We start from the raw sequence: 17,126 nt of genomic DNA, 5'->3' as shown, positions 1-17,126 counted from the left end.
CTTCATCTCCACAATTCTTCAATTTCGATGAATTTAACATTTGGTACCTGTTATATAACTCTTCCAACAAAGGTAGATATACATGGCGAAAATTAATTCGTTTGAGCTTTCTTCTTCCTGTCATAAGAGTGGGGTGGAGTGTTTGACCCGCAAACTGATTGGAAATATATATTTGCTCGATTTTCTTTTTCGTAAAAATTGGTGTGGAGTAATGGACGACCAAAAATAAAATTGAATCCCACTCATTTGAGAAAAGAGTATTGAGATTGGAATATTGAGAAATGGGCAGAAGTCTATGTTTGAGATTGGAATTTTTCTTATTTCCTTTCTTTTGCTTTCGAGTTTTGTTTCCTTTAAAACAAATTAATTAAAGAGTTAAAAAAATAAAATTGTACTAATCATATATTGAAATTATTTTTCAATAGATTCGTCCAATTATTGGATTATCTATCTAAATTTAAAGAAATATTTGATTTTTGAAAAGATTTGAACAAAAATATTAAACTCTTTAAAAATGCTTGATCAAAAATATGAAAACTATTTAAAATTCAAATCAAACTTTGATTTTAAAATTTATGGCTCAAGCCTAGCTTGATTAATCCAATTCAATAATTGTATATTATAAATATATAATAAAAATACACTTAATCTTAATAAATAAGTAATATTCAAGGACATCTTAATTGTTAATAAAGATAAACAGATAAAAACAAATAAACTAGGAATGTTTAGTTCAAAAAAATATATGATTTTTTATTAAAATTTTATTTTTTGTAATTTGATTCTTTAATTTATTCATGTAATGTGATTATTGAGATTTTCTAAAATTTTCAATAGTATCGAAAAGAGAAAAGTAAGGAAATAAAAAAATTCTCATTTCCTTGAAAATTTTGTTTAAAATTGTGATGGGAAAGTAAAAATTTGATCCTATTTATCTTCACTTAATAGCATATTTAGACTATATGGACAATGTTATTTACCTTAAAAACATAATAATTTTATATGTGACTTTTTATTTAATCTTCAAAATTCAATAAAAAAAACTTTTGAGATGAAACGCGGTCATTATGAAAAATATGAAAAACAAAATATTTTTTAAAATTAAAAAAATAACATTTTTAAGATAAAAAATATGATTTTTATTGAAAATATGAAAAAAGATTTATTTTACGAAATTCAATAAAAATGATGTTTTCAAGAAAAAACATAATATTTGTTGAAAATATAAAAATCTTTTTTAAAATTCAGTAAAGATGATATTTTTAAAATAAAATATAATATTTGTTTAAAATATGAAAAATAAATTTTAAAAAATTCAATAAAGACAACATTTATAAGATACAAAATACAGTTTTTGTTGAAAATATAAAAGAAATATTTTTCAAAATTCTTAAATTTTATTATTACATATATTATATATGCAATAAAACCTAAAATACTTAAATAATTTAATAAAATTAAATGAACAATTTACAAGTTAAATAAATAAAATTTTAAATAAACCATTTATTTATTCATATGTTATTTACGTGTGATCAAAAAATTTTATTGATACTCATATATTTCTCGAAGACAAAAATCTTACATTTTTTAATAAAAATCACACATTCTCTTTTAATATTATTTTTTTCAAATTACTTTTTCTTTCAAAATCTAAAAATCTGTACACTAAAAGTTTACTAAAGAGTAAATTAAATAAACTAAAGCCCAATGAATAAGGATATTTGGTTAGGACAAAACCAAGATTGCCTAGCATATTTCCAATAATGTAAGATACCCGTTTAACTGCCAGGATGTAAAATTCATGCTCAATAAAATTCATTCTCAGTAAGTAAATGTCACAGCAACTTTACCAAGTGAAAATTAATGTTGTATTTTTTTTTTCTTTAAAAAAAATTGCACGTTTTCAACATCTATGAACAGAAAAGCATTTGCAGCAAAGATCTCAAAAATGAGATAAAAAAAAAAAAAAGAGAATTAGCAATCAAAACAAGTAAGAAGGAAGAGAGAAGAAAAACTAGTCCTGTTCATCTGCCACATAACAGCTAGACTAGACAAATTATGGAGATTAAAAACAAATCTAAAATAATGAATGCTAAAAACATTAGATATTGTTAAACAAGAAATAGAGACACATCTCCACATTACATCATTAAGCAGATACAATGAATACAAATAAAACGAGTAGGAGGCATATTGCTGTATTAACATTCTACCCCTATTTTATCAGTAAACTAATGGATGCTATCCCAGACAATTTAGTCTGCACAACTTGATCACCTTCAAAAGACACATTTCTAAAGTTTCACAAATAAGTATTTTTATAAACATTTAAAATTTTAAATATCCATATACATTTTTGGATATTCTGTTTGGGTAAGCATTAATTGCCACGAAGGAATTCCCAATTCTGGACAATCCATTGTTTAACCCAATTTCTAAGAATGAAGCCCAGAGGCTATAATCTCCCACAGAACCTACACGTAATTTAACTTGGGCAATCCAACAAGGCAGAACGCACAAGCAGGTTAACTAGAAGGAACTAGAAATTTGTGTTACATCTAGAAAAATACAGGTGGCAGGATGCATAGCACAGAGTACTTAAAGAGACATATCCGTGATAGCATACTTTACAGAGTGCATCATAGTATCTTAGGAACATACAAAAGTCTGACACAAATACAAGACAGTACAGGTTGCCAAATTTTGTGTTCATGTCCTAAGATCCTAAAATCACATGAACAACTTGATACTATTGATGCAAATTATCTATAGCAGCATACAGAAACAAGCTAACATCACATGAATAACTTGTAGGCTAAATTATTAATACATGTGTCAATGTCCTTCTGTCGACATCAGTGGCAGTCAACAACATATGAACTACTGCAATCAACGACACTCTGGCCCAGTCAGTTCAAGCCAGTGACACCGACCGAAAAAGAAAATCCTACTACTCTCTAATCTGATCAAATATAACAAGAACCACTCTTAAATCAGTCCTGTTGGTTCAAATGCTGCATTATTCTAAGTAAGGACTGCAATATTTATTCCTAACAGGCCATATAATTTAATCAAACTGCAGTAAGAATACACTCACAACAACCTGGTCCATTTATATGTATGTTGCTTGCTTCTTAGCAGAGAAACCTGAAAGTGAAAAGACTTCTTATGTTTCATAATTTCATCCAACTAAAAGCAATATTCAATAATGTTTAGTCCAGGGAAAGCAGCCATGTTGCACTTTCATATTCTTTTTCCATCATTATGCCTCAGAAGGTCAATTTTAAGGCAATTACTTTTTCAGATAATGATGAAATGATACCTTCTTCAAATTACAACATGTTAAGGGGAAGAAGAGAGGAGAGGAAGCTTTGGCAGTCTAAGGGACCCAGGGTTAAGGATTTATAATTCGTACAAGCATTCATTGAGGAACATCTTATTGAGTCAAAATTTAAACATATTTTTCAGGCAAATTATTAATGTTAAAAAAAAAACTGAAAGGGATCAGGGGTTTCTAAAGAGGCTTTACATTAAGTTACCCAAGAACACAAGATAAAACAATGAATGAAATCATCAAACATGCGGCTGTATAAGAAAGCCATGTTTTATCAATAATGGACAATGAGGCAAGGTTTTGTTCTTAAATCTTTATTCTAAGGCAAGATGCAACATGACTATGATAAGCAGACATGTCAAACCATATTGAAGAACACAGACCATAAATAAATAACAGAATTTTATATACATAAACATATGCCATATTACCGTGCTTTTAATATGTTACAATCATAGGTGCTATTAAATGTCAGTTTCTTTGCTTCCATTAATCTTTGCTGATCCCTAAGTACATGCCAAAATGAGGGACTACAGTTTGAAACTTTAGAATAACTCCAATGTCTTGGATGTTGTAATAGCTTTTGCCCAACATGTAAGAAAGTAAAATACACTTACTTACTAACCAAAAAAAAGGAGGATCCATCAGAAGCCAAAAGCAGCGGATGATAGGGCAAAAATCCATTTTCAACACTAAAATATCCAAGAGATTGTACTTCAAACAACTAAAAAAAAGGCACTTGTGTGTTCTCAATAGTTCATCTAGTAGATACCACTTCCATTGTTCTATATACGTAAAAGGATAGGACTAAAACCACTAACAGAACCATACCATTTCCTGCATCTTGGCGAACACCAAGATGACACTGTTACGCATAAATGGGTCATTAAATATGGCCTGAAAGAACATTATTAATAACAAAGTGAGAAAATGTTGAACCCAAATGTCTAACAAGTTTGTTTACGTTATAAATTTACAACCTGAAATTCTTGTTTAGCTTTACCAATCTTCTCTCGGTCCAAGGGTTGTTGTAGATGTGTCTTCTTGTTGTGTCTTCTAGCACCAGTGGACTTCATTCTAGAACCTAAATTTAAATTGAGAATGCTTCAAAGCGTGCTCTAAGAGTCACTTAGATTTATTTGCCTCACCAATTCTAGGGACGCAATAGTGATTGCCAAATAGTCTATGAGATAAAGCGCTTGATAGAAAATACTTTGCACTAGTGAATTTCTAACCATTAAATACCCTTGCAGAGAACCGAAAATATTGGTTTTAATCTAATTCTTAAATTTTTTTTACCAACAACATAAATGCTAAATTAAAGACTCGTTTAGCATTTCTGTTGAAAGTAATTTTTGCATTCAAAAGCTACTTTTCAACTAAATACAATGCTAAACAACAAAAAATTTTTGACTTTGCAGTATCACTCTAGCAATTTCATCTTTTGTATTCTTTCTTCTCTCGACCTTTTCATCATCTTGCATCAATACCGTGTAAAGGTGATATGTGAAATTCTTGTGCATATCTACACCTCTAAAACTCGAGAATATATAATAAGTGCATCAAGAAATTGAGGTGGACACTCCATCCGCCTTCATGGACCATTGAAACAGTCATTGAAGAAGAATTCTACAAGAGAATAAGATTGATTGGCGGATGAGACAACTCTAAAATAATGTACAACTTAATTACGTTATCAAAAGAAAGAATCAAGAAAATTGAAGTCCTATCATATATAACCAAGTCTTAGTATGATTTTTTTTAACTCTTTACTTATTAATTAAGGACACAAAACTCGAAAGCAAGAAGTGAAATTAAAACAAAAAAGATTCCAATCTCAGGCCTAGACATTTTCCCTTTTTTCAATATTCCAATATCAGACAATGACTTTACTTCTGTTTTTCTTGACCTGAACATCATTTATCTTTTGCAAATGAGTGGATCCAAATTAATTAAATACTTTTGCCCGTCTCTTACTCCACACCAATTTATACAAAAAAGAAAATCAAGAGAATACATTTCCAATCTATGGCGGGCCAATCCCTCCACTAGTCCAAAGCAATTCATCAAACAACTGGGAGAAGAAAATTGAAACAAATTTATTTGCGAATTAATATGTTTTCAATTTAGGTGGACGTTTTTTCCAATAAATTAGGTGGACCGTGGACGTCTAGAAAATAAATTTGTTTCAATTTTCTTCTCCTAGTTGTGGTCTGGTGGAGGGATTGACTCACCTTACTTTATTTTCTTTTTCGTATAAACTGGTGTGGAATAAGAGAACGGCAAAAGTATATGGATCCCACCCATTTGAAAATTTATAAGTTATGTTCATGTCAAGAAAAAGAAAAGCAAAGTCATTGGGAATATTGAAAAAAAAGGGCAAAAGTCTTGGTCTGACGTCTGAGATCGAAAATTTTTTTATTTCATTTATTGCTTTCTAGTTTTGTTTCCATAAAATATCATTAAAGAGTTCCAAAAAAAAAAAATACCAAGACTTTGTTATATATAAATATAATAGGACTTCATTTTTCTTATTACGTTCTTCTCTTTGATAACTTATAGTTAAGTTGTTCTACTTTTATTTCAGGTACCAATTAATCTTGACTCTCTTGTAGGATTTTTTTCAATGGCTGTTTCGATGATTCATGAAGCCTCTACCTCAATTTCTCGAGGTACTTATCATGTATTCTTGAGTTTCAGAGGTACAGATACGCGCAAAAATTTCACAGATCATCTTTACACGGCATTGATACAAGCAGGGATTCACACATTTAGGGATGATGAAAACATCGAAAGAGGGAAGAATATAAAAGATGAAATTGAAAAGGCGATTCTACATGAATCAAAAATTTCTATCATTGTCTTTTCAAAGAATTATGCTGCGTCAACATGGTGCCTTAGTGAACTTGTAAATATACTGGAACGTAAGAAATCCTCTCAACACATTGTTCTGCCTATTTTCTACGATGTCAATCCAACCCAAGTCAAGAAGCAAACAGGAAGTTATGCAGAAGCGTTTGCTAAACATGAAGAGAGCTTCAAGTCTGAAATGGACATGGTACAAAGATGGAGGGTTGCTTTAAAAGAAGTTGCGGATTTTGAAAGCATGGTTCTACAAGATAGGTACATATATATATATATATATAATTAATCAAGTTCCATGCTACGTTGCATACTCCTTTCTTATAAGTTGCTAATTTATATGCCCAATTGGCCATTATTTCATGATATTAATTCTGTCGTCTATGTATATAATCAGTAGTGAAAAAGTTAGAAACAAATTTATTAACTAATTAAATAATTTCAGAAGAAGAGAAAATCGAAAAAGTTGCAATTCTAATTGTTGTATACTACTTGAATATATTTAAAAAAAGGTATACTAAAGGTATAATTATTTAGGAGAGAAAAAAACATATAAAAGATTTTCAAGTTTAATTGAAAATTGAGTAAGTGATAACCATAAAAGTTTAAGATATGGAACTCAAATCCTAATTTTCTGGAATAGTAAAACTAATATTATTAATATATCCTTTTTAATATGTTGTAATTTTTTTTTATTTAAAATTTTCATGATTTTACCGATCTTTAATACTAATTCAACTATTTACGTTATGCATAAGTTTAGATTGTTTAATGTAGTTAATCATTTTATCTCACATTTTAAAATTCTTTTTGCTTAATATTAATCTAAGTGGTTAGTATTTCAAAAAAAAAATTTTTTGCGGGTAGTATAAAATTCATGTGTGTGTATGTGTCTCTATATGTTTGTTTTTCTTTTTTTCTTTGTTTTATCTTGATAGAATATGTTTGTCTTTCTTGTATCTTCTCTTTCTATTTATTTGCAAAGCTGTTTTGTTCATGAGACAAGCCTACCAAGCCTATTTTTAATAATCAAAACTAATCTCTGTCTATTTATTCGTGATTTTATATCAATATTTTAATATTTTAAATATTTATAATTAAAATTAAATAAATATATTGTTGCGATTTTCAAATATAAATGTATTTTATAACAAAATCAACATAAAATAAAATTACTCACAAAATTTAATATTTAAAGTGGTTTGATACTCATTGCTAACATTCGCTTAAAAAAATTTTACCATAAGTATAAAAATTACAAAAAATACATAACACCAATAAACAAACATTTCGAACCTTGAAACAAACTTAGTCTTCATACCTATTAATGTCTAAATCAATGGAATATTGTTTATCCCACTAAACCTAACATTTCCCCAAATCTTTCTCACATACTTACAACCTCATTAATCTTTTACAAAAAAATCTCTCACTTAGAGATCATATAAAAATTACATCTTTCTTAAAATTCTAATGCTTAGGACATACTTCATACATATCGAGTCAATTACTTTTTCATCAAAAATTTTTATTTACTAAAAGCTTCTATCAATTAATTAAATAAACTTAATTTCCAAATAATTCATTGACCAATAGAATTTTAACAAAATCTAAACTTATTATATATTATTTCCAAATAAAATAACTATTTGTTAAGAGATTTTTTTTTTCAAATTTTCAAGATTTTTACATTCATATATTAACTTTTAGATATAGAAATTTCAACATTCTTATCATAATAACACTTTGCTTAATAACGATCAGATTCAATGAGAGTCCTTAAGTTGAGCTGTCTATAGGTGATCAGTCCAATCATTCTTTTAGGTTGTTTTCAAAATTCACTTGGACTCATATTTATCTTTATTTCCCAAACTTTAATTATTGTTCGAATGAAGAATTTGAAAAACATGTAGATCAATCCTTTTCTTCTGAAGGATTATAATAAATCTTTAAGTATTAATGAATCTTAAGAGGATACCAATGCAATCCTAAATCAAAGTAGTATTTATTGGTTAATCCAGACGTGTGCAGTGTAAGAAACCCTTGAAAAAGAATTGTCAGATGAGTTTTGCAGCAATAATGGTATGCTTCAACTGGATAACATTAGAAGTGTTGAGAAGATTTCTATGGATGGATGATTTTGATCCACCCCAATTTTTTGAATTTATATGCTGAATTTTATTGTGATAATGATGTTGTTGATGGTAAAGATGAAGACCGTGATGTTAATAACGAGCATGATGATGAGTACCAATAATCTATCAACAAGAATAAGTTGAAAAATCTTAGAAAGATGAAGAAACATAAAAACTTTAATTGGAGTAGAAAGAAGACCCACACTATTGTTAATATTCGTGTTCCTAGCCCTCCATAATCACTAAAGATGATATTTGTATTTCTAATGACAGTATATGAATGAGAATTTTTTTCAGAGTCGAAGCTATCAATAATTAATCTATAGTTTTAAAATAGGGCTGTCAACATGTTTTTTGTTGCATTTCATTGCATTTATCATGGTTACAGAGATAGTAAATATCATCATGGTCATAAAATTTTTTCAAATTTGCATGATTTTTTATCAAATTTAGTAATTATAATTATAATCATAAAACTTTTTTTTATGATTTTTAAAGTAGTTAATTACAACCTATGTTTTTTTGTTTATATGAAATATAATTACTTCTAATTTTTTGACATACTATAGTTAATATTGGCATTTAGAAATTTAACAACTTACAAATATCAAAACAATAAAACTGTAACAAAATCCTAATAAAAATCAAGGTTAATGAACAATGAAATTAATATATTAATCATTTAATATTTTTATCTAAATTATAAAACAATATTCTTTCTAAATTTTCATTAAACCCTTTAATCTTAAATTTATTAATCTAAATCAAAACAAATTGTCAAAACTTCTCAATTTTAACCCATTATTTCTATCTCTAATTTTTTATTGGTCAAACATTGACTGAGCTTAACCTCCACCAAACCTTTCACCACATCCAAATATTTCTTGCAAAGTCGAAATGTACCATAAGTTTCTGTGCTCGTCAATTTTTAAAAGTTTAATTCCTTCAGTATTATTTAAAAATTTTTAATCCTTGTAATATATTTTTTAAGATTTTAATTCAATCATCGACAGTGTTAAATTTTATCCATGACTAACGTAACTACTGATATGGCATTTTCATTAATTCTTATTGTTTTCGGTGCTAACGTAGATTAAAATACTTGCCACATGACCTACACAAATACAAATCATCATTAACAATTCCATCTTCCTTTCATCTTGTACTTCTCTCTCTAGGAATCAGAGAAGTCTCTGCTTCTCTCTCAACGATTTTCAGTCACCGTTGTCGGTGTCTATACGGTTGCTGGCCACCACTCCCCGCCGCCAGCCACCGTCCGATCAAGCCCAGAATTTCAATGCCACTCATTGTCTTACAACCACTCATAGCATTCAGAAACCCATCACTATATCTCCCATTTCCCATCTCCCACCACCCCAGCACTGTCCGAAGCCATCCCCTTGAGCCTAGAACACCATCTCATATTTCCTTGCCAGACCCGATTGGCAACCAACATCACCAGCCTTCAGCCACCTTCAGCTGAACCTACTACCTCCCTTGGCCAAACGCCTCACTCACCATAGAACTACCCCCAACCACAAGCAAGCACCTCAACAAGGAAAGGACCAAAAACCATCCCCTGCCAAAGCCGAGACCCACCACCATAATCCCCCTCTTCATCCCCAACACAACCGAACCATCACTCTGCCTATACAGCCATCGTAAGCTACCAATCCACAAGACCCGAACATGAAACCCTTTACACTTTCCACACCATTCACTTGCCACTGTCACCACCGCCCTTTACAGCATGGTGTAAAGCCCAAAAAATGTGCGGTTGTACCCCACCAAGCTCCATAAATTGAGCTTCAAGATCACGACCACAAAAGGGGAGAATCAAAAGGGAAAGCTCTGCCAGAAGACCAAAAAAAAAACTCTGTCAAACCGAAACAATCCAGAAAACAATCCTCAACCAAAAACCAAAAAAAAAAAAAAAAAAAAAACAAAAAACAACAACAAAAAGGGTTTGGCCGAAAACTTTGAAGGGCAATCTAGGAAGTTTAAGGAGGTTTTAGGAAAAGGGGAGGCCAAAACGGGGTAAAGGAGGTCGAAAGGAATTTTTTTTCGCCTTCTGGGTGATTTTTGACCACCGAAGACGGCAGCCAGTAACGAAGGAGTGGCAGCAGAAGCGGCGGTTGGCGACTGGATTCTGGAATAATATGTGACTGGTTTTTTTTTTCTTTTTTTAGAGAAAAGGGGGTTTTTTCTGAGGAAAGGAAAGAAATGAATAAAAATAAAATTTAGATCCTTTTATTAAAGAAAAAAATCAATGGTATTTCACCTGGTCAGGAATTGTAATACATGTTAATATTAACAATGTTAAAATAAAATAATAAAAAAAAAACAATGATAGTTCACCTTGTCAGAATTTGTAATACATGTTAATATTAACAATGTTAAAAATTATAAAAAATGTCATGTCAACATCACGTTAGTCAGATAAATATAATATTATTAACGATTGTATTAAAATCCTTAAAGAATAATATTATAAAAATTAAATTCTTTTAAATAATTCTTGAAGAATTAAATTCTTAAAAATCGACAAATAAAAAGATTTATAGTACATTTTGACCTTTTTTACAATTAAAAGTGCAAATGAACGACCCTCGTTCAAAATTTCATTGTCTCGACTCAAACCAACCATGGCAGTCAACTGGCTTCCTCTCAATCAATGCCATGGCTCATTTCATTTCTTCTCTAATCCAACCACCACAGCCCCAAACCCAAGCCCATGTAGTGCTCATGGATGGGTTTTTGAAATTTTAGAGTATGAAATTTTATTCTCAAGGCTGCAGCTCTTCTTAAGTCTTATACAGCATAAATTTGCAGAAACTTAAACAAAAAATAATAATAATTTTAAGCTTTTTGTTATTACTTGCTTTCAATTATTTCTTCTTGATCTTTGATTGACGTAGATTTTTTATTGAATTGCTGTAAATCTAGGCTTTCTTTTCTGTTCTTTGGGGGATTTATTTTGTTAATTTTATTGAAATTTTAATGTTTGTTGATGAAAAAACAATTTTTTTTCTCATCAACTTATGAAAAAAATGTAAATTGGCCCAATTGCGTCCAGCTATTGTTGTTTTTTGTCGATACGGCATTTTTTTGTTGCCGAAATGGACGTGAATGTTAAAAGCACCCGATTTTGGTTTAATAATGGTGGCCGACCATATCGCTACCGCAAATGGTTGCCCATGCCACTATTGCCCCGATATTTGAATCTTATTAAACATAAATACTTTGTAGATGAAAATGTGTAATTATCAATAAACTTATAGAACAGGAATGGGAGGAAAGGGAGATCATGACCATAGCTAGATGTGTTTCTGATGCTATTGATAAAAAAAAATTGGAAGTCGAATGATATTATTAAAATTTTATTTTTTTTGTATTTTAGTCTAGCAAAATGTTGTGGTTTCTTTTATAGGTGCTTCTCACTTGGGTTTTGCATCTATGTTTTTTTTTTTTTTAAATGTTCTCAGCTCTTCGATTGTCTAGGATTTTGTTGGGACAATTCATTAGCCATTGGGTTAGTTTCTTGGCTCTATGCTTAGTAAGTTATTAGCATCTTGGGTTTGTATTAATTGCATTAATTGCATTAATAACATATTTATTATTGCCTTTAGAAACTTTTGAGTTCACATTCCTATTAGTATATCATATATTATTCCACAACAAATTTCACAAGAAGAAAAAAGTTATAATGACTAAGGATAAAAATGTAATATTGTTGAAACCAGCAAACTTTTCTTAGACTGTCATGAGGAGAAGGTTATAAGACTTTTAAATTTCAAGTTCAATTGTCATCTTATGTAAGATTCATTAAAATTTACATTGCTTTATTAATTTATGTTGTTTGTTTTTTAATATTTTTAAATGTAATAGCTTGATCATATATTTTGAATAACTAAACATTTGTCTTTTAAAATTTGTAGCCATGAGTCACAATTCATTCAAGATATTATTAAGCAGATTCAACATAAACTCCATCACATTGCTTTATATGTCCCTTCTTATTTAGTTGGAATAGATTCTCTTGTGGCACGTATTAATCAGTGGATAGAAGAAGATGGATCAAATAACACTGGCATTGCAACAATTTGTGGAATTGGAGGGATTGGGAAGACAACCATTGCCAAAGTTGTTTTCAATCAAAACATCCAAAGATTTGAAGGTTACAGTTTCCTTGCTAATGTTAGAGAAACAACTCAAGAGCGCAATGGCTTGGTTCGTTTGCAAAGACAACTTATTTCAGATATCCTTAAGGGGAAAGCAAACAAAATCTACAATGCAGATGATGAAATTCTTAAGATCAAAGAAGCTGTATGTTGTAGAAGAGTTCTTATTGTTCTTGATGATGTTGATGATTTGGAAAACATAACTAAAATAATTGGAATGCAAATACCCGTTTTTCCAAGAAGTAAAATCATCCTAACTAGCAGGCGTCGACATCTGCTAATTGGTCCTTTTATTACCCAGATGTTTGATTTGAAAGCATCATCCGGTTATGGAGACTTACGCAAAGTATTTGAAGTAAAAGAATTAGCTTTCAATGAATCACTTCAACTTTTTAACTGGTATGCCTTCGGCCACAACTCTATCACTGAGAGTTTTATGGAGTACGCAAGTGATATAGTTAAATACTGCGGTGGGCTTCCATTAGCTATTCAAGTTTTGGGTTCTTCTCTCTCTGGCACAAGTACGAGTGTATGGAAAATTGTATTGGAGAAATTGGAAGCAATCCCTGATAGCAAAATTCAAAAGATTCTAAGAGTAAGCTATGATTCCCTTCAAGATGATCATGATAAAAATTTATTCCTTGATATAGCTTGCTTATTCATTGGGAAGGATAGAGATTATGCAATTACAATTCTAGATGGTTGTGGTTTCTATACAATAGTTGGAATTGAAAATCTCATAGGTAGATCTCTCCTAATTGTTAATGAAAAAAACAAGCTAATGATGCATCAAATGGTTAGAGATATGGGAAAGGAAATTATTCGCCAAGAATCTTTTGATCCTGGAAAACGCAGCAGGTTGTGGGATAAGGATGCACTCAATGTAATAAGAGAAAAAATTGTAAGACTTTATTTTAATCTACTTGTTTCTTGTATGTATGTTTTTAACTTTTATCATACAACTATTTTTTTTTAATTTTTTTTAAGATACTCTTTCTGATCCAGGGTTCCAAAACAATTAAGTCTCTCACTGTTGACCTTCAAGGATTGCTAGAAAACAAGTCTAGAAGGACAACTACAGGTCTACATTTTGCAAAGCATTCAAAATATCGATTTGTCATGTCAAATGAGGTTGATATAGAAACTGAAGCATTTGCAAAGATGCAGAGACTTAAACTACTCCAGTTAGATTATGTAAAACTTAAAGGAGACTTCAAAGACTTCCCCAAAGGTTTAATATGGTTGCGCTGGCATGGATTTCCTCTACAATCTCTTCCAACGGATTTTGATATTAAGAGGCTACTTGTTCTTGACATGCGCAACAGTAACCTAAAATATTTTTGGAAGGATACTGAGGTATGATAAGTGACAACCACTAATTTCTCTTTCTTTTTTTTTTCTTTTGGAAGCAATAACACATTTGTAAAAAGAGTTTTTTTTTTTCTTTTTTACAGTGTCTTCCAAATTTGAAGATCCTTAATCTAAATCATTCACATGGCCTTCTCAAAACCCCAAACTTTTTAGGACTCCCAAGTCTTGAGAAGTTGATGCTCAGAGATTGCATAAAGTTAATTGAGGTTGATGAATCCATTGGTGAGCTAAAGAAACTTACGTTTTTAAGCCTTAGAGGTTGCAAAAACCTTATGAAACTTCCAAAGACAATTGGTTTGCTATTGTCTCTTGAAGAGCTTATTCTATCCGGTTGCTCAAGACTTGATGATATTCCTAGAGAGTTGGAAAATATGAAATCATTAAGGGTGCTTAATTTAAATGAAACCGCCATATGTCAATCAAAATCGTGGATGTCTTGGCTATCACTGAAAAGAAGCAAAGAATTGGGTTTATTTTGGGCATCTTTACCATGCTTTTTGGTAAAGTTGAGTCTTGAAAGTTGCAAACTATCTGCTGATGTCATTCCCAATGATTTTAGCAATTTACCTTCCTTGAACTCTTTAAATTTAAGTAAAAATCCAATCCATAGCCTGCCTAAGAGCATTAGTAGCCTTACGAAGCTTGATGAACTTCTACTGACTTCTTGCTCAGAGCTCCATCTGATTCCAAAGCTTCCAATATTCAGTCCAGTCGTTGGGATTTACGTGTCATCGTCTCCATTAACGCACGTGCTTTCAAGTTCACAATGTCTAATGTCTTGGAAAAGATGTATTATTTTGGGGTGTGAAAAGCTAGCTGAGGTTGAAGGCGTGTTCAAGTTGGAACCAACTGAAAACTTTGAAGTGGAACAGATTAAAAACATATTCAACATTGATTCTATTGATGGCAATAAAGTGCAACTTTTTAACTACCTAACAGACACAAAAATAGTTGCCACCCCACAGGTCTTTTCCCCATCTCTCTTAAGATTTTATATCCTTTGTCATCGTTTGTTTGCTTATATTACTTGATCAATATATTCCTAATTAACTAACGATTTTGATGGATCAGGTAATACATGAATGTGGTATAACTAGTACATTTATTATAGGAAGTGAAGTTCCAATCTGGTTTGAGCATCGTACTAAAGGGTCTCGGATCGTTTTTCCGTACCAGCACCATCTCATCCTGGTGAAAAGATAAGTTGCTTCAACTTATGCATCGTTTTTTCTCTTGTTACTGATCAAATTTCCGAATATCAACCAAGTCTTTTTGTTTTTAATGAAACCAAGGAGATCATGCGGGGGTATTTCTCTAATTTCATTGGAATTCCTGAAACCAACAATAAAACAATGTTATGGTTAATCCATTGGCCAACAACGGGCTTCCAGTTGGAAGGTGGCGATTTTGTGAGCTGCACAGTATCAAATTTTCATTTCAACGTTAGAGAATTTGGTGTTACATGTGAATCAAAAAACAACATCAGAGATGAATATGATTTTCCACACTATATTTCAGGTATGAGTATGACGGTAAGGAATACTAATTAATCTGTTTTCATTTTTTTATCCAAATTGACAGTATTTAACATTTTAATTTTAATTTTAGCTTTTATCTGTTGACTGCAACGAACTATTATTTTTTTTCTTTTTACAGAAGGAAAAGGAAAGGAAAAAATGTCCTAAGTATAAGATATATGAGGAGTACTGTGTTTGAACAATATAATCATAAATAAGATTATATAATTTCAGGTTGAATTTTCAACTGTATATCTATACAAACCACTTTTTTAATATTTTTGAAATTCATAGTTTTATATAAAGATGAAGGATAATTGATTATACATTAATGCGAGTGGTTCATACAGCTTACTTTAGTGATAATAAAATTACGGATATCTAAATCAATATCTTTTAACAGTTTTAGAATTAACATTTGGATATGTATAATACTTGATTATCTTTAATGTTGATATGTCAACAATACATTATTTATCACATCTTTCAGGCAATGAACATGTAACAAGAAATATCGAGTTGGACCTAACTGAAGACTTACTAAGTTTGGACTCCTATGATAATGCTAAAGTGCAAATTTGCAATTATTCAAATGAATCAGAAATGATTGCTTCCCCTCAGGTTCCCTTTTCACTTTCCAAGTTTTTCACTTTATATATTACCACTATTTATTTTTTTTTGTTTTCCTTTGTTTATAACTTGTTTTATAATCCAATGCTACAGGTATTACGGGATTGTGTCCTAATTCAAGCTGCTGATCCTTTTGTTAATAATCTTCCATTGCTTGGGATTGGCAGGCCGTCTAAGGTTTCAATTACAGTGCCCCCAAACTCTAGGCAAAAGATTAGCTGGGTAAAATCGATTTTCATTCTTGCTGCCCACAATGATGAAACATTTGAATTTTTGCCACGAATTGAACTCGTGAACGAGACCAAAGGTACAAAGTGGACCTATTCTAAACATTTTATTGGAATTCCTGAAACCAAGAATTGCATAAATTGGTTAACTAGTTGGAAATTTAGGGGCAATGAACTAGAAGCTGGTGATCATATTAGCCTTACGGTGCTTTCGGATTTATGTGTGATGGAATCCGGTATTGACCTCGTATATGATTATGAGCCAGATGACAAGTGCAACTCTCTTGATCAGTTGCGATGGATGAGCAAATGTTCTAGTTTATTTTCTATGCCTTTTGTTCATACTTTCTTCAAATCCCAAAGAAACTTGTATAGGATGCAGAGTTTAGTCAAAGAGTGATTAATATATAGGATTAATCAATTCTTTGGTTCAATCGGAACTCGCTTGGCTTGGTTGGCGTAAAGGAAAATGGCCTTCTGTCTTATCCTCATCTCTGAGTTTTTTTTTTTCATGTATGCTAATGATATTGATATTTTTGTTCATCCATAAAGAAACCTTGCAATGAGTCCCTTCCTTTTGGTGTATTAAAGTTCAAAGTTGATGGTTCTGTAAGTGGGGTAGTGGTCTGATGGAGTTCTTGATGAGTTCAACCAAAAGCATAATTTATAGCAAATTTGGAGGTTGTTGTGACAATGTTTTTGGATTCTCAATATTTACATTCCTATGCCTTAATAATCGAAACTGATTCTAGTAATTATTCATTCTCTTGGGAAAATTATTGTGGCCCCCAGCTTCATGATTAGCGGACACGTCCTAAGTATTTCAGTTTGCGGCCCTCAGCTCCACAATTCTTAAATTTCGTTAA

The 17,126-nt window shown here is 30.9% G+C and overlaps 1 protein-coding gene across 1 annotated transcript; it reads left to right on the top strand.

Annotated features, from left to right (window-relative positions):
* The first annotated feature begins 5,930 nt into the window (after nt 1-5,930).
* LOC149514982 (disease resistance protein RPV1-like) lies at nt 5,931-16,954 on the top strand. Its single transcript, XM_089742876.1, has 7 exons — nt 5,931-6,460; nt 12,273-13,416; nt 13,521-13,871; nt 13,970-14,851; nt 14,958-15,404; nt 15,894-16,024; nt 16,127-16,954. Exons 1-5 carry the CDS (start codon nt 5,964-5,966, stop codon nt 15,087-15,089), a joined length of 3,006 nt encoding a protein of 1,001 aa, XP_089599002.1. The 5' UTR covers nt 5,931-5,963; the 3' UTR covers nt 15,090-15,404; nt 15,894-16,024; nt 16,127-16,954.
* The last annotated feature ends 172 nt before the right edge of the window (nt 16,955-17,126 follow it).

The sequence above is a fragment of the Durio zibethinus genome, chromosome 14 (genome assembly GCF_047325235.1).
Source record: "Durio zibethinus cultivar Kanyao isolate XHJ-2024 chromosome 14, ASM4732523v1, whole genome shotgun sequence".
Classification (NCBI taxonomy): domain Eukaryota; kingdom Viridiplantae; phylum Streptophyta; class Magnoliopsida; order Malvales; family Malvaceae; genus Durio; species Durio zibethinus.
This window is presented reverse-complemented; position numbering and strand designations above follow the sequence as displayed.

Excerpts from the sequence above, each read along its gene's own strand:
- LOC149514982 (XM_089742876.1), top strand. The coding sequence starts at position 5,964 with ATGGCTGTTTCGATGATTCATGAAGCCTCTACCTCAATTTCTCGAGGT. Across the intron at positions 13,417-13,520 it reads ATGTAATAAGAGAAAAAATT|GGTTCCAAAACAATTAAGTC; the intron begins GTAAGACTTTAT and ends TTTCTGATCCAG. Across the intron at positions 14,852-14,957 it reads AAATAGTTGCCACCCCACAG|GTAATACATGAATGTGGTAT; the intron begins GTCTTTTCCCCA and ends TTGATGGATCAG.